The following is a 22,818-nucleotide window of genomic DNA, read 5'->3' on the forward strand; positions in this document are numbered from 1 at the left end:
CCGCACCAAGCAATCGGTATCTCCACAGGTGATTTGCGAGGCTGCCCAGAGCAGATGAAGAGCATGAATCTCACATGGTACCAAGAATTGCTCCTACGCATGACGAGGCGAGACATGAATCGGACGTTTCGGCGGCAGGATCAATGAGTTTGGCCAGATGGTGCAGGTCGTGGCAGCGATAATCGAGGGCTTGCTCTCCCAATGTACAGCAGCTGCGCAGGACGTGCCGTCTCCTCCATGCCACGTCATGCCTACCTTGTAGCGCAGGTAGGGTAATTTCGAAAGTCATTCAACATGCATACACTCGAATAAGTGAGCTTTTATCTTTCTCTCTCGTCTTTCAACATGGCCATTGGCAAGCATGGTTCGATTCTCGCCTCTGCCATCGCTTGTCGCAGGCAAGTGGGGCTACTATGGTTGGAAGCGTCATCCACTCCCGTCAAAATCACCAGCTTCTCATCGCTGGGCTCTCGATACCGGCAGAAACATAACTCCCATGACTGTGCGTCTACGGACTGATGTGGAAAACCTCCCGCTTTAGAGGGAGCTTCCTGTTGATCATGAAATGAATCTGAGCAACCGAACAATCCATCGCACAATCCGTGCTACTACCAGACCGGTTCTCAAATCCCCGTCCCACTATCCTCTGAGCCCTTTCTCTTCCCCATTTCTATACACACGAAGGATGGCCTCCGTCAAAGATTCAATACCACATATCATCAGGACTGCTGAAGAGCCTCGTCAGCAAGGTGTATGGTCGGCACGACTGAGCAAAGTTGACCAGGTCAACTCTAAGATACGGCTATTGAGGCTCAGTTTGCCCAAGGATGGGGTAGGTGCTTCTCTTTCTCGTTATGCCATGCTTGATACCGCAATCCTACAGAGGAATGTGTTCACTCGTCAGAGCAGCAGCCTCTGCGACATTTCAAGCCTCAAGATGAGAGTGCTCCTCCAAGAGCAGACGAGCGACGCCCACTGTTGCACTGTACCCAGTGAGCCAGTCTCCTTGTCAGGGAAATAAAGCCGTACTGCTGGGCACTCATAGATCTATTTCCACTTACCCATGAGATATCTAGTAGCCGCCCCTCCGCCACCTCCCAGGTCAATACGTAGACCTGTATATCCCGAACATCGATGTCGTTGGAGGCTTCACCATCACCTCTCCTCCCCAAGCGTCTGTCCAGAGCCAGGAAGATCCGCACATTGAATTGGCAATTCAAGACTCCCCGTCAAACCCTCCCGCGGCATACCTATGGCGTCCCGTGTCAGACATCCTCGACTCGACCGTGAGTTTCAGGGTGGGAGGCAGCTTCGTCTATCCACCGCCAACCCTCAAGCGAGAAGAACGCGAAAGAATTGACAGAGTGGTCTTCGTGGCCGGAGGAGTCGGGATCAACCCAATCATGAGCATGATCTCAGCCATGCACGAAGCCGGGGCCAATAGACTGGGCGGGATGCCCATGGAAGTAAGCGTCCTTTACAGCGCACGACGGGAAAAGAACGCAGAGACCGACCAAGAGGAGGACATCCTGTTCGCGACCAGACTCGCCGATATTGCACATCACTGGAAACACCACGTGCAAGTAAACTTCCGATACACGCAGTTCATCACGGGGGTTAAATCCGAAGAGCCTACGGACAGATCGGAGGCTAGGCGCTCCTTCGCGGCAGCAATAAAGGTATGTTGTTGACACGCAGTTCCTACGATGCTTGTCCGCGTCCGCGCGTCTCGACGAGGGTATTGCGAATTTCTGTTGACGCGAACACGGCTTGCTTGACAGACTCGATTTCCCGATCGGCCCGAAATCTCCGACCAATACTCCCAGATCATGCAGAACTACGTGAGCCGGAGTCCGAACACGGTCTCCTGGCGGAACACGTACTCGCAACTGTCGCGGCTGTTCAATTCTGCGGGGGCGCCCGACCTGCTGGAGCGGTACAACGAGATTGACTCGGGGCCTGGAGTCCAACCAACGCAATATAGACGCATTCAGGAGCATGATCTCGAGGAAGCTCTCGGCCCAGAAGACCGCAGGGACACCGTGATCGTGTACGTGTGCGGCTTGCCAGCCATGACGGACCAGTTCGTCGCGTGGTTCCGGACCCAGCGCGGGATGGAAGAGAAGAGAGTCCTCTGTGAGAAGTGGTGGTGATTATGAGGATGAGCGACGAGACAGAGAAAGAAAAGCAAACAGGAAAGGAGAGAAGATACTCGAATCCCTATTGACAATGTCCGTTCATTCATTCATATTCATTCGTGATATCTTCGCCCTTCTCCACCTCAGCCTTGCCACCACTGTCTGACTGACTTACCCACTGACTGACCAGCCTCGTCGAGAGAAACTTCGTTCCTGACTTCCTGCCTCACCTCACCCCACCTCACCCTCTTTACTTCTCTTCACTTCACTTCTCTTCACTTCACTTCACTTCACTTCACTTCACTTCACTTCACTTCACTTCACTTCACTTCACTTCACTTCACTGTCGGGCGCCAACCCAAATCAAATCCCTTGGCCTTCACTTACTTTCAGCCATGCATGCATGGATACATATTTCGACTTGCGAAGATTGTCTCGACGATCCCGGACAAAGTCATCCGCTTCTTGACCAGCCACGGCACGGTTTGGTTTCACAGTTAATGGGCACTTTTGAGGGATGGGATTTGTCACAACGACAGTCGTATCAATGCAGGAAAAACCTACTTGTCCCCGAACCGGGCAGGAAAGGTTTCACTTCCCCTTCGATCCAACACCGCAGCATAAGGTGGATGATGGTTCCAAAGGAAAAAGGTTTTGGCACCTTGGATGACTCGCATGGCGGAAGCAAGAATATACATACAGTAGGTACCAGGTACCCATCCGTGGCAGCCTCGTTGGTTTTCTTCGTTCATTTCTTACGGTATTGATCAGTTCGCGATCAATCAGGGAGCTCTGTCTCAAGGCGTCATGACCATCTTTTCAATTTTCGATCATGTCGGGATCTTGGACTGCTGTCTGCAACTGTAATCTGTAGTCTGTAGGCGAGTCCCCCTCCTCCCTCTCTCTCTCCCCCCCCTCTCCTCTCTCTCTCTTTCTCTCTCTCTCTGTGTGTGTGTGTCCCTCATTTCCTCACCATCACTCCAAGTAGTGTTCAAGCACCAATAAGTTGGATCCCTCCGTGCTTCAAGCACGATCCGGCCAAGGTCCCAGGTCGCCGTACCCCCTCAAGTTGCGTACAACGAAAGCAACCGAAATGTACTGTCAGCTCTCGTGCAATATCGCTATACTATAGCTGTCTCTTCCGTGACGTGTCTGTCTCCCCACCGCATCCTAGTGATGTCGCGAGGAGTGGCCAGCTAAACCGCCGTCTGACCAAATCAACTTTCAAGCTCATCGAGGACCATAGAAGCTGGAAACCTCCGCCTTTTAGCAGGCCGTACCAGATCGTGCCATTGGCGGCGGTGCTCACGATCGACATAGGCTCTGGACCGCGGCATCAGATTGCCCTCGTCTCCTTGTTCATTCGCGGCGTGGGGCGTCACTTTGCCTGTAGCGGGCATGCCTTTAAACCCGACTGGTTGATAAACGTGTTAGCGGTGGTATCCATTAGCTTTGACCCAGTCTCAATGTTGACGTTCCTGTTCTCATTCTCATTCTGATTCTCGTTCTCGTTCCTGGTCATCGGCGATCCACTACATCCCCGTGACGACCCTACCACCATCCACGACAATCTGCTCATCAACCCTCTGTTTCAGGGCGGCCTCGGTCTCGGCCCACTCCAGCCTCTTCCATGTTGTGATCCTCGCCTCGTTCATGTCCATCTCGAAGAAGCGCACCCGCCGATGATAGCCGTAATAGCCGCCGTAGCCACCGAAGCCGGCGCCCCCACCGTAGCACATCCACAGTGCAGGTCGTTTGTCCCGACCCAGCGAGGGAAGACAGTAGTCATTGACGTGGTCGTGGCCGCAGCTCACGAGCAAGACATTCTCGTCGAGCAGCGCGTCCTTGAAGTTCGAGTTGTACGCCGGTGCGGTGGGCGGCTCGGTCCAGTTGCCCACGTGGCTGAGGCCGTCCGGGTTCCGGTACTCGGGGAGGGGAATGTGGATGAAAGCCAGGTCCATGTGGATGTGGGTGTATTCCTTGTGTTTGCGGCGGAGGGACTGGGCGGTGGTTTTGAACCAATCGATCTGTGAGGGCTTGAGCCAGTCGTAGCCGTGGTAGTGGTTTTCGTCTGGCGAATAGCTGTGTGTGTCAAGCAGGTACAGCGTGAGTGCTGAATGTGAGGTGCTGCCCCGTCCGAGGATCTCGACGTAATAGTTTCCCACCCCGTCGACGTCCTCAGGCCCGGCGGTTGACATGGAGAACGGGAGGCCGTCCATGACGGCCATGCTCTCCGCACGGTTAAGGTTGCCTTCGTCGTCGTGGTTGCCGAAGATGCCCGCGTAGGGGATTCGATGCCGAGCAAACATCTCGCTGTATTTGAAGATGGCGGTCTGGGCGTCCGGTGCGGTATCCCCGTTCACTTGATCCCCCGTGAGGACGACGAAATCTGGCTTCTCCTCTTCGATCATGCGGGCAATGAAGTCCAGGGTGCGTGGGTCGGCATCGCATGGCTGGCCTTCAGGTAGAGCATTGCGGCATTTCCCCAGTCCAGTCGCGAGATGTAGATCTGCGGCTTGCATGATTTTAAACTTGCCGTCCTTGCGGATTCGAGGCACAGGTTTCTCAACTTTCAGCGCGGGGCCTCGTCGCACGGTGAGTCGTGGCTCCGCACTATCGCGGTCCGCGTCGAGGAACAAGGACAGGTCCTGGACCTGCCAGTTTGAGCGCGGGTCGACGGCATCAGCGCCGAAGAGCACGTCCACACCTGTGACCATGTCGGCTGCGTGGCGCTTGGTCGACAGTTTGACCCAGATGCCCGCAGGGCGAGATTCCCAGCGCTCATCCTTAGCAGTCGGATCGACGGAGGATGGTTGCAGCCGGCCGACTCTCAAGTCCGTAACCACTTCTTCGTGGGCTGAAAGGTCATCTTCCGGCTTGCGCTTGACGACCAGGTAGGCGGAGGAGACGTAGCCTTTGCCCAAGTAGAGGTCTTTGTTTATGCGGTGCCAGCCGGGGCCCTCGACGGTGCATTTGCTGAAGGGATTTAGGGAGGAGCAGGTCACGACTGTAACGTCTGTGACTACGAAGCCCGGGTGATGGGCGGGCAGATGGCTGTGGATGGCATTTGGGAGGACGCGGTACCGGTTATCGAGGAAGGCGACGATGATGAAGAGGAGGACGCTAATCACGCTCAACTGTATGCCGGTGCGGACCTAAAGAGCATTAGCCATCCAGCCGGGAGGGAAGGGGGAGGGGAGGTGTGATCGCGGCCATACAATTCTTCTGGTCATGCTGGCATGGGGACAGGCCCCGGCCCAATTTGAGCCTCGTCGCTACAGACGAAGAGGTGGACGATGTTTGTGAAGCGTCAGCAACTGTTTCTTCTAGAAGGCATCGAGCAAAATGAAGGACGAGTGATTGCCAGGCTGGCGGGTGATGGCTGGTTGGCACATGGGCGCAGGCATAGATGCATAACTGCGTAGCATACTGCGTGCTGCGTAGAGAAATCCATCGGCCGCGAATTGCCGTAAATAGCATAGTCAGATCTGGTCAAATTGGGAGATACAAAATACTTGTTCCGGATATTCCAGCGCAGGCGAGCGCACACTCGACAATTTCACAGGCATACTGTAGTGCTGTGGCATGTCAGGACTGTTGCGGCCCTTGATAAGACTTCTTGGTTTCTCCAGGCTTCAGCACCGCAGTGGCATTCCTGCCACCAAGCTCTTCCACAATGCCGCTGCTGCTCGCGACGTGACGCGCTTCGCCGAGGGCGATCGAGTGCTGATCGATGGATCGAGACTCACCTTCCCGCTGGCACGGAATGCCAAATTCGACCTCGCAAAAGGCCAGCTCCAACTCAATGACATTATCGGCAAGCCCGTCACGTCTACCTTTGTTCGCTCCTCGAAAGGCGGCCTGCATCGAGTTGAGCTTCCCTCCCTGGAGGACTATGTCACACTTACACCGAGGCTCGTGACGCCCGTCTACTCGAGCTATGCCTCTACCATTGTTTCCCTGCTTGACATCCATCCTGAGCCCGTTGCCGAGGAGCATGCAGGAAACGATAGTCCCCCGCGCATAGATATCCTAGAAGCAGGAACCGGCCACGGCAGTCTCACGCTGCACCTCGCTCGCGCAATCGCCGCGGCGAACCCATCCCCTCCTACCGCCGAACTGCCCAAGTGCCGTCTATACGGCGATCTCACGGCCGTCACGCCCTCAACTCCTGCGGAACATGAACGCTCCGAGGCGCCCACATCCACATCCACACTCACACAAACCTGGTCGCAATGGAAGTCTTCCCGCCGGGCGGTAATCCACACGGTCGAAGCGGTCCCTTCATACAGCACCCACGCCGAGAAGATCGTGCGCGGCTTCCGAAGAGGTCTATACTGGCCGCATGTCGATTTCTACACTTCGTCGCTCCAAGACTGGCTTGTCCAGCACTCTCATGGTAACACCGGCCAGGCGGAGTATCTGGACTACGTGTGCCTGGACATGCCGGGCGTGCACGAGCAGTTACGACACGTCGCCCCTGCGATGAAGGACAACGGAAGACTACTAGTGTTTGTCCCTAGCATCACGCAGATTGGCGAATGTGTCCGTGTCATTGCCGAGGAAGGGCTGGGCCTGGAGATGGGCAAGGTGCTCGAGCTTGGAGAGGGCATCAGCAGTGGCAGGAAGTGGGACGTAAGGATTGTCAAGCCAAGGAAAGGCTCTGCCTCTCTGGTTCATGAGGGAGAGGAAAAGCGTGGTTCTGCCTCCCCACTCAACTCGGAAGAGAAAGAGGACGGCGATGAGACAGAGCCAGTTGCAGTGGAGACTCCCGCAAGCGAACTGACAGACAGCGAAGGCGACGATGTCAGTGGACCCGAGACCCCAAGCGAACCCGCTTCAGACAGAGAAGTCGAAAACCTACCGACATCTCCACCTCTACCCACGTCCAAAGATCAAGCCCCGGTCATGATCTGCCGGCCTCTCGTGGGCGAACGCACCTTTGGAGGCGGCTTCGTTGCCCTCTTCAGAAAGATCTCGTTGACTTCGGTAGCAGCTGCAACAGAATGGCGACAAAGCCAGACGGGCCGGGCGAAGAAGCGCAATCGTTAGCCGGCCACATATTGTACAAGAAGACTTTTTGGAGTCGGCCGGGGCAGAGATGTATGTATGTATCGTAATATGTATAATATCATCCAGCCAACGCAATCTGATCTCCTAGGACTGTTAGTGTTCGTTGGTAAGTAAGTAAGACTATTGAGAACGTCGACGACCTTCGCGGGTCTATTGATTAGAAATGGACGGAAAGGGCATCCCATCCTAGCAAACGGCATTCTGGAGTAATTTCAGGTACATGGCACTTTGGTCGAACCGCTACGACATGCTTGCAGATTGAACAAACTGCTACGGACACCTGTGCGCTTCGGTCGAAGTGCTAAAGGCTCAATGCACATCATGAGAAGTGCTACGGAGTACAGACTAGATGCATATTGGTGGAAGTGCTATAGGTGTACTCTGTACTTACATATTCGCTGAAGTGTAGTAGAAGGTACACTATAGTCAAAGTGCTAAAGGTATATTGGCACTTCAGTTAAAGTGTTACAGACGTCTTGCACTACAATCGAAGTGCTGAGGCACGTTGGCAGTTTAGTCCAAGTGCTACAGACATCTTGCACATTGGCCATCGTGTACTGTAGTGGGAGGAGCGATAGTAAAACATCCCCGATGTGGAACACACATTTACCACATATTTCAACATTGAACAGTGCAAATTAGCCTCTCGTCTCTGCGCGTCCTATCTTGCCTCTATAATTTTTGAGGTCGAAGCTGAAGTGACCGTACAATACAGACGAAGCTGGCCCTCAAGAGAAGTCACGCAACAGTACCCAATCGTGCATGTTGGGTCAACCCGAACACCTTGCGCCGCTATAGTATGCTCGTGCTGCTCTTCCCAATTCTTTTCGCGTCGTCTCCTGAGACCATTCCACCACTTTGACAGCTGACAGTTGCTGAATTCGCCGGAGCGGAAGCAGATCCCTATCCACCAATTGCTTCCCTACTTCAAGGTCGCAGGCACACTGGCCTTGGCCTTCTCGGCCACGCTCTCGGCGACCGGCATAGCTCGGCTCTTCAATCCTTCCGCTAGAGGCGCCGCGCTCTCCTTCAACTTCTGCGCTGCCTCTTTCAGCCTCTTGGCCCGCACGGTGCGGAGGTAGGCGAAGATTAACATGAACAAAAGCTCGACTCTCTCCTTGGTCATCATGAGCAGACCCTGTACGAGCAGGCCTTTCATGAGTTGAGGACCGATGCCCTTGAACAAGGCAAGAGGGCCTTCATGCTCGACGATATACTCCATGACCTCGGGGAAGGTCTTGAAGGGCTTACCCTCCCGGGCTGGCGGAGGGCGGGATTGTAGGCCGACTTTGGCGACAATCAATGGTTGTGTGCATATCGTCGCAATGGATTTGGAGATTGCTCCCAGCACTGTACAAGCATGTCAGTCAGTAACATGAAAAACGACTCGCAACAAAAGATTTTGCTTACGGAATGCTTCCCACGGACGCAGTCTGGTCTTCTCCGGGAACATGATGTCTTTCAGACGCTGATAAGCGCCATATGTGATTGCCGGGTTGACACACAGCACGAGAGAAGCCTTCAGTCCTCTCCATAGCCCGGTCCAGCCGTCTTCACTGTCAATGACCTCCTTGCCCGTGGCGAAGAGACCCTTTTTGTGGCCTCTCGGTTGTGTCTGTTGCCGTGTGGTAATTACGGCGACGGGTATGGTAAATATTTGAGCAACCGCACCCGCAACTGCGCCGAGTGACAGTTCCGCCGCTGTACTGGGATGCGCTTGACGGTACTTGGTGTATAGTGACCGCACCACCGAGTACCAGTAGAAGTAGGCAAAGTTTGTGGAAGCGACGCCGATTAGCGCACCGTTGATACCCGAGTACAGGCCAATGATGCCATCATGTTCGACGATCTTCTTGATCGCATCGAATGTCGACTCGTAGTGATGGTGCTCGGCGGTGTGCTGGTGTACTTGGCCCTTCTTCTTGATCTGCACCTGTAATCTGGTCTTGACACTGCAGGCTGGTCAGTGTGCAGTCCGTCACCATGGCTATGGGCAGGTGGGAGGCATACATATCCAGTGGGTAGACAATTGCATTCGCGAGAACGGCACCAGTAGCGCCTGCAACTGCGCTCTCCCACGGCGCCAGCTCCCCCGGTTTTGTCATGGCCTTGTCTGTGGGAAGCTCTGAAGCTCTCCCGTCTGCTCTTGCAAGATCTTATCTATTTCAACCACGACTCTGAAGTAGAGAGTTATATCTGCACACAGTATTAGACGTCGCTGGTGGGACGGTAAGCGGAGAGGGAGCTGAGTGAGGTTCTTTGGGTGTCGTCAACGAGCACAGGAAGGAGGAGTAATGGCGTAATTATTGTCTGGATACAGTCAGTAGTAGATATGCATTATGGCCAGTTCCTCATCTGCCCGAAAGATCCTGGGCAGATCTCGCATTAGGATCCCGTGGGAAATCGTTTGGACTGGCTGTGAGTGGCTCGGTCATGAGCAGCTCTCGCTGTCGAAGTGAGCCGAGGTTGTGGCAATCCATGTCGACAGGGATTGATTGACCGTCTGACTCTCCTTACCGAATCCCGGCCCGTCTCCGACATTTTCCCATGGTGGCATGGTGGGTGGGTTGCCGTCATAACCTGTTCCCTAGCCCACGTAGCACGGAGGATGGATAGCAGACTTTCTAAGCTCGAAGCGCAGGCATCAACAGCCGAGAAAGCGGTGCTTTCCCAGGCCAACGACAAGACTGCATTGGAAGCCACCATCAAGAGCGCAGAGCTGTACTTCCAGGCTCTTCGCCTCGCTGACAATCCCAAAGACAAGAAGAGACTTGACGCTAAAGTCAATGGGCTTCTTGCACAGGCTGAGCGCCTCAAGCAAGGTCAAGATGCGCACCCTTCCGTGAGCAAACCACCGCGCAAGCAGAATCTCCAAGAACCCGTCTCGACGCGGAAGCTTACCACGAGGGAGAACATCATCCTTCTGGAAGGCGGCAAACTGAACGGGTGCAAGTTCAAGCCATGGACCGGGCCACCAACCACTGATGAATTCTTCCACCGTGAGGGCGAGGCGCTTTTCACCGATACCTGTACTCTCCCTCTGTCTGCCACTCAGCTGGAGTCCTTTGATGGATGGAAGCGACCACGTCAAGCCCTCCCATCTGTCTACAGCCATGAAGGCAAACAGGAGCTTCCTGATGAGGCCGCGGTCATGCACCTGCCGGTGGCTATGGATCTTGTACAAGACATGACTTCGGACTGTTCAGTCGTTGCAAGCCTGTGTGCCTTGACTTCCAGAACGGAACGTGGCTTCCCCAAGGTAGGCCTCACTATGAATTCATCGTGAACTGTAACTGAGATAACGCAGGTCCTTCGTACTCTGATGCATCCCTCTGACGACACCACGGATCGACTGATCATCTCACCGAATGGAAAGTACGTCTTCAGACTGTATTTCAACGGCTGCTGGAGAAGAGTGGAGATCGACGACTATCTGCCTGCGTCCAAGACCAGCCGAGTACTACATGTCATTGACCGGCGCCATCCACGGTTGCTATGGCCGGCATTGGTAGAAAAAGCATATCTCAAGGTCCGAGGTGGTTACGACTTCCCGGGAAGCAACTCAGGCACCGATCTAGCAGTTCTTACCGGCTGGATACCACAACAAGTCTTCCTGCATGACCACGACGTGGAACCAGACTGCTTGTGGGATGAAGTTGTCAAGCATTTCAACGAGGGTAATTTGTTGGTGACCATCGGAACGGGCAAATTGCCTCGGCGCGAACAGCGACAGCTCGGCCTCGCGGCAGAACATGACTACGCCGTGTTGGACATCACTGCCAACGGCGGCGCGAGGGAACTGCTGATCAAGAACCCTTGGGCTGATGGTGACGTTTGGAAAGGCGCGGCTCGACGGCGACCAAATGCGACTGGTGGACCAGAAGCACAAGAGGTAGACGAAGACAATGCCATGATGCCTGGTACGTTCTGGATGGATTTTAACAGCGTTTTCCAATACTTTGAGAACATGTACCTCAACTGGAACCCGGGTTTATTTTCACACAGACAAGACCTCCACTTTTCGTGGACACAGGACAGCCCGCCTCCGGTCAGCAACCTGATTGTGGATAACCCTCAGTTCGCGGTTACTGCTTCGAAAACAGGCGAGATCTGGTTGTTGCTCCATCGACACTTCCGCACAGGTGACTACTGTGAAGCAACAGTCGGCCATAATGGTTACATCAGCCTCTATCTCTACACCCGGGATGGCAACAGAGTCCTCTCGAGCGAGGGCGCAAAAGTACGGGGGGCGTTCGTGGACTCTCCCAACACGCTCTTGCGAATCGAGGCCAGCGCGGGCACAACCTACACAGCAGTTGTGGCGTCTCAGGATTTACCCACGGGGAAACTGAATTTCTCCATATCAGCATTTGCTAGGAGCCCCGTCGCATTGACAGAGGCCCAAAATGAATATCCCCAGAAGTACGGGCTCACCTCAGCCTGGACAAGATCCAACGCCGGAGGAAACTCGGACTCGCCAAACTACTTTTCCAACCCACAGTTCCAACTCACGTTGAACGCCCCTCAGAAGATTGCGCTAGTGCTACGGGTGGCCCAGCCAGCAAGAGCGGGAGAGCCGGTGGCTGCAGCCAATCCATCAGCCGACATCAGTGTCAAGATACTGATCGTCTTCAGCAACGGTTCAAGGATTACCCGGCTGCGGCCCCGTGATGTCCTAGCGCATTCAGGCGATTATCGAAGAGGGAGCGCAGTCATGGAGACCGAGTTAGGACCGGGAACGTACACGCTCATATGCTCAACCTTTGAAAATAATCAGTACGCCGAGTTCTGCCTGGACCTCCACTACTCCTCCTCTGCAAAACCACAGCCTCTTTTCCAACTACCAGCAGAGCATGCCGGACGGTTACACATTCAGTCGGCGCAGGCAATCTTCAGCAATGGCAAAAATCGGCTGCTCGCGCCTGTCACAGCGCTACGGATGAGCCGAGTCACATTCATAGCTCGACCCGATGCCCAGAGCTCTAACAATGCGGACAAAGCGCGCTCCTCGCTCTTCAAAGCGACTCTCGAACAAGGCCAGGGACCGTACAAGTCCATTATTGCCAGCAGCGAAGCCGATGACTCGTCATTCAGCAGTTTGTCCTCGGGTATAAGGATGGACGATGTGGACTTGCGGCCTGACATGTGTGGGCCGGCAACGGGAGGTCTGTGGCTTGTCCTGGAACGTCTTGCTCCCCAAGAAGGAGAAGAGCAAGGAGATATAGGTGTACGCAGCAGGGAAGAGGTGTTGAAGGTTGACATGTATACTGATGAGAGAGTTGAACTGGGTGCGTGGGGACGAGGAGATGGTTGATGATAGCACAACTTCCCTGCTCGATGACGCCTTCCTCTTTGATCGTTACAACTGTTCCAGCCATCAACTTATGCGTTCGCTTGTTGATGTGTCTGTCTTTCACCTCTCCTTCCCACTCCAGCCACGGCTTTCGTTTCTGCTTCGCCACAGCTGGAGACGTTCAGTACTGGACAACGGAGGTGGAAACTATAAGCTCGTATTGTGGCACTGCTCGCACGCCCACCGGGATTCCCACCACCAAAGCGAGCCCGTCCTGTTTTGTCTAACTTTCCACGTACACTTACGGGTTCCAGGTGATACGCTTTACTTTGCATTACGATCGCCTATTTCTTGCAATATCACATCAACCATGCGACACCAAACCACACGCATTCCTTCTCTAAAAGTAGACAGGTAGTTGGCACGTGCAGGTACTAGGTAGAAAGAGATATGTTTCCTTCTGCCTGCCTACCACCCGGCCAGTAATACGGAATGCGAAGCATACTAATTCAACAAAAAGCCAAAGAATTGATACATGCAGTACATACGTACTCGTACATGGTAGCATTTCCCCCCCTTCTTTCCACCGCGGCACGCGCACCGCTCCAACTACTTATGGTTAAAAAACTTATTCAACTCGCCTGCCTCATGATGACCTCTCTCAACCCAGGCACCGCGCCCACCATCTTCATGCCCAAGCCTCGGACCCGCCCGGCCAACGCACCGAGCATGCCGCCCTCCGCCGAACCTCCGCCGACCTGATACATCCAGTTCAACGCGTCGACGCCGCCGGCCATGAGCAGGCCCCGACCGAACCTCTCGGCGTTGTACCTCTGCAGGGCGAACCCGTCGCCAATGTCCATGCCGTGATCGACCGCGTAGGCGATCGTGCTGGCAAGCGCCGCCGCGTCCGCGAGACCCAGGTTCAACCCCTGCCCCGCGAGCGGGTGCACCGTGTGCGCGGCGTCGCCGATCAGGGCCGTGCGATGGGCTGTGAGCGCCGAGGCGTGGCGGAAGCGGAGCGGGAACGAGGCGAGTGTCCCTTCTTGGATGCTCGTTATTGTTGGCAAAGGGCGAGCGCTACTCAGGCGAGTATGTTGCAATCGCCAGGATAGTTCGTCTTGATGGTTGTGGGGATGGGCGGACGACGCGTTTAGTGTGAGCATGTACGCGATGTCTGTCTGGTCGAGGCGCAATGCTGCGTTGATCATGGCCACTTGAGCCGCGGGGGCAAGTGATTTCAGGTAGCTTGCGTGCTGGGGCGTGGTGGACCACACGAGGCTGGCGTGGTTGTCGGGTAGTGGTAGCACGGCGATGGGTCCGCCTAGAGCTGGGAGGAAGCGTTGGTACGCCGTTGCGCGGTTGGGGAGCGGGTCGTCGGAGAAGAGGTCAAAGTCCGGCGAGGTGGCGTGGATGCTGTCTTCTGCCGGCTGGGTTGTAAGCGTCGCGACGACGCCGTGCCGGTCGTAGTCCCATCCGTGCGAGGATATGCCCGCGAAGGTGCGCACAGGAGAGTTGAAGCCATCGGCGCCGACGAGCAGGCGAGCGGCAATAGATGATGTAGACGACAGCGGCGTATTCGATGACGACGGGGTGTTCGCTTGCAGACTTAATACCGGCCAGGTTGACAAGTCGAGTCCCTCTGGGTCGTCCGCCCCGTGCGTGATAGAAGATACACTGGTATTCGAGAAGAGCGACGTCTCTGCGTCGAGTTCGGCAATCCGCGCGAGAAGACCTCTCGTGAGATTCGCATTCTCGGTCATGGTCGCCACGGTCCTCGGCGGTGCATTGTACCTTTTCGTCTCGGCGCCCCAGTCGAACTGGAGGGCTGCGTCGTTGGCCGCATCCCAGACTTGCATCTCGTCGTACGCTTGCACGCGGGATTGGTCCACATGGCTCCAGGAGCCGGTCGACTCGAGGAATGAGACCGATGACGGTGTCAAGCTACTTGCGCGGTTGGAGTATTTATCGTCCGGAGAGGTCCATGCACGGAGTTTGCTGAGGTCTTGGGTTTCGATCAAGGCCGTTTTCAGATGTGATGTTACGGGTGATGATTTTAGAGCTGCAAGAAGAGCCAAGCCGGCGGGCCCGCCGCCTACTGTTACGACATCGTAGATCTCAGGTTGGGTTGTGCTGGTCGATAAGAATCGCCGTCTTTGCGTCGAGGTCAGGGCGTGACGGCATTGCGCGCAAACAAAGCGGCTGCTACGAGGGGATATCCTCGCAGGCATGTCGGACAGTCACGGTATCAGCCAGCTAGTAGGAACAGACGCCGTGAGACATGTTCAATGTGAACTGTATAAAAGCATGGTGGTTGAAAAGGATGCTTCGTGTGATGAAGTGGACTTCCGAGCAACCAATGATGCCAGCCTTGTCTCGCTATGCGTTTCTCAGCCTTGTCTTACATAATTGAAATTGTTTGTTGTGACGGTCGCCATCAAATGACATGTCTTTCCAACGCCAATTTCTCCATCCACTTGCTTCTGCTGCTCTGTTCTGTCCTTCTCATACAATTCGCACTTGTAATCAAGCTCGCCGGTATATCGTCTTGAAGTCGACTAGCCATCGTGTAATCCAGCCCGTACTTAACTTGCGCTGTAATCGTTCTGCTTCAGCATCCGTCTCCCATGCTTTGGGCCACACTCTCCTCTCTACCTTGATTCATCTCGCCTTCAACGTCATCCTCTTTCTTGACTTTTGGTTTCTTGTTCGATTCCTCACTGGTAGTCTTCTTCGCTCTCGACTTTCTCTTCTTGGGGGGTGACGCAGCAATGCTGGTTCCGTCTCCAGTGCTGCCGTCTGGGCCGACTATTTGATCATTGACGAGGTCGAAGCCAGCTGCCTTGACGATGGCCTTGAGTCTTCGTTGACTTGATGACGAGATGGTGGTCAGTGTCTACACACGAGAAAGAGCCGGTAGCATGGATGAGTGCTTACGCATTTTGGGCGGTGTTGATGCCAGATTCTACAGCGACAGCTGTATAGTCCGGCTTTGGTAGAGTGCTGTGCTTGAGCACCGTCAGGATGTAGGCAATCTTGTCGTCTGTAGAAGAGTTTGCCATCATGGATTGGTGAAGATAGTTACTACTTGAAGAAGTGGATGGCGAGAGAAGTTTATCGTGAAGTTGAGATTGAAGAAAACGGCGATGTGAAAGGGAAGTGGTAGAGGAAAGAGGAAAGAGGAAAGGTAGAGCAGGAAGTCGAGGTGGTGAAGAAGCCTGAGATGAACGTACATGCTAAGCCAGACCACTCTGCGACCGCCTGGAGCAAAGTGAAGCAAAGCTACATCTCTCAAGACGATGATCTGAGAAGGAATTCAAGGGAATATGAGTACTCAATTGAAAGTGTGGCCAGGTATTTCTGCTTCACTGGCATGTCAAGTCTGCTGATATTGTTCTGTCACTTCCACTGCTCTGTCGATTCCTATCCAGCTCGACATCGTATCGGTCTCGTCGTTCAGCAGCTCGATCTCTCGTGATCTCTTCTTCCTTGGTCTGGCAAGTAGTAGATCTCCTCCTAGGCTGACCTCGTCTGCACCGTACCTCGCTCCAACTCGCGAGTCAACTTCCGTCGGCTCCAGGCCAACCCAGCGGCTAAGCAGTTCCATCACTGGTGTTCTCCTTGTTAATGGCATCTTGTTCTCCTGGGCCATCGTCTTCCTTCTCTCCTTCACTGGCGGAATCCACAGCTGGCGTATCTAGCTTACGTTTCTTGCTAGCGGTGCCGTTCGGAGCCTTCTTAGCTGCTGTCTTCTTGGGTGCAGCACCATCCGCCTTCTTCGCACGACCTTTCTTCGCAGTGGCTGCTGGCGCGGTAGGAGCTGGTCCACTGCCGTCGGCGCTGACGACCTGGCCGTCTACCAAGTCGAAGCCAGCTCCTTTGACGATGGCGCGGAACCTCTTCTGACTGACACCGAAGTCCACGGTCAGCAGAGCACAATGAGATAGGATTGATCTGAATCAGGAATGACGTGGCAGCTTACGCGTTGTTCGCATTGTTGATACCAGCCTCGACAGCAGCAGCGTGGTAGTCGGGCTTCGCCATCTCAGTGTTCTTGAGGATGGTCATCACGTAGACGAGTTTGTCTGCGTCACTCTGAGCTGACATGGTGGGTACTGTGATGATATTGGTGTTGAGGGTTCGATGCAGGAAGAGGATTATGTCCTTTGAAAGCGAGTCCTGTTCTTGTTCGGCGATATCCAAGCTGAGGTCTGGAGAGGGAAGTGAAAGAAAGAGGCTGCGGTCAGAAGACGAGGGATAGGTCGTAAGTGAATTTTGACCGGCGAATGAGAAGGGTATTTAAAGACGAAGTGAAAAGATATTGAGACGCTGGTAGAGGATTCTTGCCGGAAGGTTTGCTTCCCTTCTCTCCTTGTCCTATTATCTGAATGATCTTTTCGTCCAACTCCTTCACCAAACTTTTAGCGGACCTTCTTGACTCGCCATTACTTGTTGCTCGGACCAGATGCATGCTATCGAGACACTAATTGTACAGAACGATCATGTGGTCGCACCCTTCGACAAGCTCGTGGCTTTATCATGATGAGATCAGCCCAAATCATCCAACAGCTGCTCCTTGGCCCTTAGGAGCAAGGAGACCGGGACCGACGGATACGTTGCCCGACGCTTTCGTCGAGATCAGCGGGCTGTATTTGCCATTGACGTAGTATAGCCATACGCTCGCCTCCTCGAGATGGTGCAGTTCATCATGCTTCTCGACCACTTCACCAAATATCACCACATGGTCTCCGATTTCCACAGCTTTGTGCGCAATGTGGGTACAAAGAAGGACAGCTTGTAAAGGGGTCTTGATGACTGGAGATTTGCGCCCGATCCGGGGTCCGAGGTGAGATGGCGCAGGTACATTCATATGTTGTTCCTCAGCCCACACTGCCAGGGATCCGTCTTCATCATGAAACGGTGAAGAGGCATTGCCTCTGCTGAATCTACCAGCTATGCTACTACTGCTTGAGGAACAGTTGAGCAAGTGGACGTTGAATAGCCCGGAACTTTTGATGGCCTCGTATGTGGAGGAATGCTTCGTGATATTAAATGACACGATGGGCTTCGGGCGTAGCGTCACTGTATTGAACGAAGAGACCGTAGCCCCGCGCCAAGCAGTAGGAGCACCTTCGGGACTGACGGAGATATCAGTGGATGTGATAACCGCCACTGGATGAGGTACGTGGCGCATTATCTTTCTGACCCCATCGCTCAAGGACGTCGCCCTGTTCTGTTCCCCATGAACCGCTGATACTTTGTGGTCTACGGTGGTTGTTGCACCCTCTGATCGTGTAGTTCGGCTTGGCTTATAGATCGCAGGACTCTCCTGCTGTTTTGATGCAGTGGCATCATTATTCGGCTTGGTTTCTTGACGCTCGGCTGAATCGTTTAATGAGCTGGAGTGATACTGCGTTGAAACAGTCGTAGTGGTGGTGCCTGTCGCGTTTGACGTATTACTTGAGGTGTGATGTTTCGAATGGATAGATTGACTGGCTTTGGGTCGTGTGCGGATCTCTGAGCGTCGTCTACAATCCCAGGCTCGACCTCCACGAGGAAGCCTTTGCAGAGAATGAAAGTAGGAGGCAAAGCCACGAAAGACGCGATGAACTTGTAGGTCCCTCCTTTGTTGCTTGAGGCAAGGAAATACTGAACCCAGGGTCGTACAATCTGATGCCGGAGCTGTCCTCGCCAATCGCGGACCGATAGATGTGGTGAACGAGGCTAGGTTGCCGGAGCTGGATAACAATTTCATCTGCCCTTGTTGATGAATCCGCACTCGTGGACGTTTTGCAACACCACTCGTCCACAGCTTCCAGAGTATCCCAACCAAGAGCAAGACCGATTACTTATGATAGCTGAGTCGAGATGTGTTGTGGATGGATGGGCCGCCACAGGGAGGATTGAATTGATGCTTCAGTCGCCGAAGATGCACCGAACGAAGTCTTGGCTTGTTTGCTTTTCCTGGGCCTTGTTAGGCTCGAACAAAGCTACTGCAAGTTTTAACTACTAGGTACTTGGTTATCGAGGAGTCGACAATCTCCTGTCCCGGCTTATGTATGAGATACCAATGCTATCCATACAAACTAGTTCATCACGTCCTCTGATCCGCTCGATGAGTCGATTCCGCATTGTTTGCGCACTGATCGTCACCAGCAGGTTTGAAGGGTGTCTTGATAAGACTCTGCGCCAACCAAGCTCCTGGTCGACTTTAGTTTCCCGTGTAATCAATTGTACTGGAGCTTGTGCCAGTTTCGGGAGTGAATAACGTGCTAATGGCTTTGCTCGGTGCCTTTTTGGTGCATTTCTGCGACCCGCGCAATGAATTTCTCGGGCAGCCCCAGACACGTTACGCCAGTACCAGTGACGAAATTCTGACTGCACTCGAGATATCGGGTTCGGAATTCTATCCACAGCGTACTGCCCGGAGATTGTGCACTGGTCGCAGGGCGGGGAAAAATACGGGTCGTTCCTCAAGAACGCACGAGCGGCTTGGTCGATGCCGGCGTCGTCCATGGTCAGCGGCTTGCAGCAGTCAAAGTCCAGAACCCACAGAGAGTGAGTGCCCAGAAAGTCGTGTGTGTATTCTTTGCGGGCAATTTCTGGTTGCGGTTGAACACCTCCCAGCACAAACTCGATATCATTCGCGTCAATCTTCGCCGTCCAGTGCATCATGGCGAGTATCTCAGCCATCCCATGTGAATACTCCAGAATCGGAAGGTCGAGGTCCTCCGCCTGGTTGAGATGCAAGGGATAGTTGCGCAGGGAGAAGAAGTTTCGTCCTCGTCGTGTCTCGTTCTGGATCTTGCGTCGGCCCAGGTAGGGTCGAACCAAGCAGTCTCGGTCGGCGTCGTTGGCCTTGATAGTCGCAATCGCTGCGGGCGGGCAGCACCGGTCAATGAGGCGATGCCTCACCTCCTGCGGCAGTGGTGGGTTGCGTTCGGCGCAGAGCACGTTGCAGGGAGTGTAGTCGGTTGGATCTCATGCCCCACCAGCCGTCCTCGCTCTTGAAAAACTCCGGCCATCGTGGGACGCGCACGTTGACCTTCTGTTGCGAGGCTGTCTCGAGCACGAGCGTGTGCATGTTGTAGTCATTGAGGAGAGATCGCCCAGGACCACCATCCTCTCTCTTCATCGCCAACTTACCCCCTTCTGCCGCCCATACAGTTCCACAGAAACCCTGACCTATGCGGCGGAACTTGCTAGAGGTGCAGTCTTGCTGGATTGCGGATCCCATATTGAAGAGGTGCAGCTATTATGTGGTTGAATGTGTTATTGGGGAAATGGTGGTGCGGCTGAATAGTGTGAATGTGCCTGCTGGAATGAGACTGTCTATGTCAGCTAGGACTAAAGAGATGAGCCTGTTCTTTGTAGTTCCGTCACAGATCCAACGTGAAGGATGTCTGTGGCGCGGGATCCACGACACGAGGACATGGGTCCTGAGGACATGGGTCCTGAGGACATGGGTCCTGAGGACATGGGTCCTGAGGACATGGGTCCTGAGGACACCCATGGTTCAACGACGTCTGAGTTCTGGTTGGGAGATTTGACTGGCTTTCACAATTTCTCGGAAGGCAATCTATTCGACCTTGTATAGAGCCAGCTAGAACTCGTGATCTTTGGCTACGATTTCTCTACCAGTGAGTCATACAGTGAACATACTGTGAACAGTGAACAATGAACAGTGATCGTAGCCTTGAGAACCACAGTACAAGCCGACATTTAAAGCGGCAAGGCGAGATAGTATCAAGGCTGTGAAGGCTGTCAAGAGCATGAGTAAAGCGGCGGGATGCTGGGTATTTCGGCTAATCTCACTCTCATTGTGGTGAACATCCTCGTCTCCCCCTCGCCACTCTCAAACGACATAGACGGATCCCATCGCAACAGTTGTCGATAGAAATCCTCATCCCATCACCGGCAAGCGACAGACAGTATGCAAGACATTGAAGAAGCCACGGTTGTCTTCCGGAAGTCAAACAAAACAGTGAAGTGGTTGGCCAAAGACCGGCTCACGCTTCTCCAACTGGCGGAAAAGTCGGGCTTGACGCCTGATTATGGCTGCCGATCTGGCGCCTGCGGAACCTGCGAGGTGAAGCTCTTTAAAGGGGAGATTGATGGCATCCTAGAGGGAGACAACGGCGTTCTCATTTGCAGCTCAAGTCCTGCGAGTGCTGAGGTGGAGCTTGATCTGTGACACGACAATATGCAGACACAGTTTGGCGAAGTGCAGCGATTGGGGATGCTGTACAGAAGACAGCAGTCTAAGGTCTCTTTGAGAGATTGTTTGTCGGTCAACAGTGCAGCAGACGCATCTATCGCTCTTACCTGGCGACGGCGATGATGCGAACGCCGGGAGGGACTTGCCTTGGCTTTCCCGGCGCCTGCCACAACTTCACACGCTTCAAGTGGCCTTCTTCTCGGCCGCATTGTTTTTTCTGCTTTTCCTCATCTCAAAAATATGATACTGGCAACTCATCAAATCGATTCTTGGGCTTAAGTGCCACACACTCTGCCATTTCCTTGATTCTTGGATGCTCTATAATTATCATCCTACCTGGCAACCATGCCTTTCCCCAGCCTTCGACGCCGTACCGTCGACGAGCCTCTTCCGCCTCAGCAGGAGAACAGAACACCACCACCGTACCGAGCACGGTCCACGACCAGTTCGGGCCTTTCTCCCCGCAAGAGTCTGCAGTCCGTCCTAGGTTCCGTTCGGAAGAAGACGTAAGTTTGAAGGCCTGGCATTTATGACCGGAGTTGACGATGGTGACAGCTCGCCTAGCAAGCCAGACATCCTTGAGGAAGAAGTGTACTTGTCTTCTGATCAGGTGCAGTCGAGAGCCTGGAGGACGCCATTTCGAACTCCCAGTCCGCACCCTGCGAAGGCGTCGTTGACCACCTCACAATTGAGACTGACCAAGTCCGAGCCACCAAGAACATTCCTCGAGACTCTGGCCAATGCAATCCGGGCACCTGCAGCGTTGTTCTACAAAGATAAGAGAGACAAGACTTCCGAGGACAGCGCTCCTTTGGTCAGCGATGAGGTCGACTCCGACGTCAATCCTCCCTCACCCACCAAGACGTTGAGCTCCAAGAAATCAGTCAGATTCCAGCCTGGACAATCAATCATTGAAGATGAGCCCCGAGCCGTCCCTATTGATATCCCGAACTCGACACCAGCCCTGCCTCCAATGCAGCTGGCAACGACGCCACTACTCCAATGTTTTGTGAGAGATCACCGAGAGATGATACCCAGTGGGAGGCCCCGGAGCCCAGCCGTGTTGGATTCCACCTTGAAGTTCCGGCAAGCTATGGCTGAGGCACAAGAGTACATGGAGAATAACCTTCTTGCCATTCCTCCTCTCGGCAGTCCGGTGTCAGAAATCGCTTCTCCTCTGGCTGCAAGTCACCAACTGGAAAATCCGTTCGAAGATCCGAAGGAAAAACAATTTCTTGCCACCAATGAAAAGATCGACGATGCATCAGAGACAACTTCTGTGAACACCGGAATGGCGACCACCTCTTCCAACTCGACTGCAGAAAGTGACAAATACGACGTTTTCCCGGACCTAGCTGGTGAGATCAACCTTTGCGACATTCTTCGTGTGACGCAACGCAAACAATCTGACAATGTCACAGAGCTTCCTTCCAATACAACATTCCTTGACCAACGCCATGGCGGTTTGAAGGACCCATGTGGACAGAATATCTGCCCTAGGCATTCATTCACGAGAAAATGTCGACTCGATGAGAAGTGGATGGGAAAGCCTAGTCACGAAAATATCCGTGAGCGCTTCATACACTCTGGATGCTTTGACGACTCGAGCCCCTCAAAGACGAATCCATTCTCTGATGACAACGGCTATGTACACCAAAATGTCTGTGCTAATACCACAATTGCTCCATCAACCAGCGACATTGCTGAGACGAGCCATGTCCAATCGCCTGGCACTGCGCCGCTTGAGCAGCCGGTAGCAAGTGCAGATAAGGAAGAGAATTGCTTCAAGCCAACCCCAGAAGCCGTGAGCAGAGTCCATATCTACCGTCGTGGCCGGACACTGACACAGTAGCAGGACGCATGGTCACCGATACCTTTCCTCAGACATCCAGCGTGGTCAGCAGAGCTTGCCCTTGGACGCGGGAGATCGTCTTCAGACAGACTTGCGAATCACATTGCACCACATCGTCTCCCTGCAAGAGCGTCGTCATACACAGCAGTTGATAGCGATTTCGAGGCAGGAAAGTAAATAGGTCTAGAGATGGAAATGACGGTCTTTCTTGGTGCATCTGAGCAGGCCTTGGGATGCCTTGACT

The 22,818-nt window shown here is 54.0% G+C and overlaps 12 protein-coding genes across 12 annotated transcripts; 5 read left to right on the plus strand and 7 right to left on the minus strand.

Moving 5' to 3' along the window:
- Positions 1-685: 685 nt before the first annotated feature.
- G647_03164 (uncharacterized protein) lies at positions 686-2,153 on the plus strand (the record flags this gene model as incomplete). The annotated part of the gene is made up of 3 exons (XM_008727510.1): positions 686-832; positions 1,080-1,679; positions 1,782-2,153. The coding sequence occupies 3 exons, from the start codon at positions 686-688 to the stop codon at positions 2,151-2,153; spliced, it is 1,119 nt and encodes a 372-aa protein (XP_008725732.1).
- Positions 2,154-3,670: 1,517 nt separating this feature from the next.
- On the minus strand, positions 3,671-5,371 carry G647_03165 (uncharacterized protein; the record flags this gene model as incomplete). Its single annotated transcript, XM_008727511.1, has 2 exons — positions 3,671-5,293; positions 5,357-5,371. The coding sequence occupies 2 exons, from the start codon at positions 5,369-5,371 to the stop codon at positions 3,671-3,673; spliced, it is 1,638 nt and encodes a 545-aa protein (XP_008725733.1).
- A 352-nt stretch (positions 5,372-5,723) lies between these two features.
- Positions 5,724-7,190, plus strand: G647_03166 (uncharacterized protein; the record flags this gene model as incomplete). The annotated part of the gene is made up of 1 exon (XM_008727512.1): positions 5,724-7,190. One exon carries the CDS (start codon positions 5,724-5,726, stop codon positions 7,188-7,190), a length of 1,467 nt encoding a protein of 488 aa, XP_008725734.1.
- Positions 7,191-8,133: 943 nt separating this feature from the next.
- Positions 8,134-9,316, minus strand: G647_03167 (uncharacterized protein; the record flags this gene model as incomplete). Its single annotated transcript, XM_008727513.1, has 3 exons — positions 8,134-8,561; positions 8,622-9,163; positions 9,222-9,316. 3 exons carry the CDS (start codon positions 9,314-9,316, stop codon positions 8,134-8,136), a joined length of 1,065 nt encoding a protein of 354 aa, XP_008725735.1.
- Positions 9,317-9,819: 503 nt separating this feature from the next.
- G647_03168 (uncharacterized protein) lies at positions 9,820-12,525 on the plus strand (the record flags this gene model as incomplete). Its single annotated transcript, XM_008727514.1, has 2 exons — positions 9,820-10,470; positions 10,519-12,525. 2 exons carry the CDS (start codon positions 9,820-9,822, stop codon positions 12,523-12,525), a joined length of 2,658 nt encoding a protein of 885 aa, XP_008725736.1.
- Positions 12,526-13,136: 611 nt separating this feature from the next.
- On the minus strand, positions 13,137-14,735 carry G647_03169 (uncharacterized protein; the record flags this gene model as incomplete). Its single annotated transcript, XM_008727515.1, has 1 exon — positions 13,137-14,735. The coding sequence occupies one exon, from the start codon at positions 14,733-14,735 to the stop codon at positions 13,137-13,139; it is 1,599 nt and encodes a 532-aa protein (XP_008725737.1).
- Positions 14,736-15,115: 380 nt separating this feature from the next.
- Positions 15,116-15,566, minus strand: G647_03170 (uncharacterized protein; the record flags this gene model as incomplete). Its single annotated transcript, XM_008727516.1, has 2 exons — positions 15,116-15,374; positions 15,442-15,566. 2 exons carry the CDS (start codon positions 15,564-15,566, stop codon positions 15,116-15,118), a joined length of 384 nt encoding a protein of 127 aa, XP_008725738.1.
- A 531-nt stretch (positions 15,567-16,097) lies between these two features.
- G647_03171 (uncharacterized protein) lies at positions 16,098-16,611 on the minus strand (the record flags this gene model as incomplete). The annotated part of the gene is made up of 2 exons (XM_008727517.1): positions 16,098-16,410; positions 16,487-16,611. The coding sequence occupies 2 exons, from the start codon at positions 16,609-16,611 to the stop codon at positions 16,098-16,100; spliced, it is 438 nt and encodes a 145-aa protein (XP_008725739.1).
- A 627-nt stretch (positions 16,612-17,238) lies between these two features.
- G647_03172 (uncharacterized protein) lies at positions 17,239-17,370 on the minus strand (the record flags this gene model as incomplete). Its single annotated transcript, XM_008727518.1, has 1 exon — positions 17,239-17,370. One exon carries the CDS (start codon positions 17,368-17,370, stop codon positions 17,239-17,241), a length of 132 nt encoding a protein of 43 aa, XP_008725740.1.
- Positions 17,371-18,776: 1,406 nt separating this feature from the next.
- Positions 18,777-19,741, minus strand: G647_03173 (uncharacterized protein; the record flags this gene model as incomplete). Its single annotated transcript, XM_008727519.1, has 3 exons — positions 18,777-18,924; positions 18,968-19,379; positions 19,420-19,741. 3 exons carry the CDS (start codon positions 19,739-19,741, stop codon positions 18,777-18,779), a joined length of 882 nt encoding a protein of 293 aa, XP_008725741.1.
- A 696-nt stretch (positions 19,742-20,437) lies between these two features.
- On the plus strand, positions 20,438-20,698 carry G647_03174 (uncharacterized protein; the record flags this gene model as incomplete). Its single annotated transcript, XM_008727520.1, has 1 exon — positions 20,438-20,698. One exon carries the CDS (start codon positions 20,438-20,440, stop codon positions 20,696-20,698), a length of 261 nt encoding a protein of 86 aa, XP_008725742.1.
- A 369-nt stretch (positions 20,699-21,067) lies between these two features.
- Positions 21,068-22,574, plus strand: G647_03175 (uncharacterized protein; the record flags this gene model as incomplete). The annotated part of the gene is made up of 2 exons (XM_008727521.1): positions 21,068-21,228; positions 21,278-22,574. The coding sequence occupies 2 exons, from the start codon at positions 21,068-21,070 to the stop codon at positions 22,572-22,574; spliced, it is 1,458 nt and encodes a 485-aa protein (XP_008725743.1).
- Between the last annotated feature and the right edge of the window lie 244 nt (positions 22,575-22,818).

The sequence above is a fragment of the Cladophialophora carrionii genome, assembly GCF_000365165.1.
Source record: "Cladophialophora carrionii CBS 160.54 unplaced genomic scaffold supercont1.2, whole genome shotgun sequence".
NCBI lineage: Eukaryota > Fungi > Ascomycota > Eurotiomycetes > Chaetothyriales > Herpotrichiellaceae > Cladophialophora > Cladophialophora carrionii.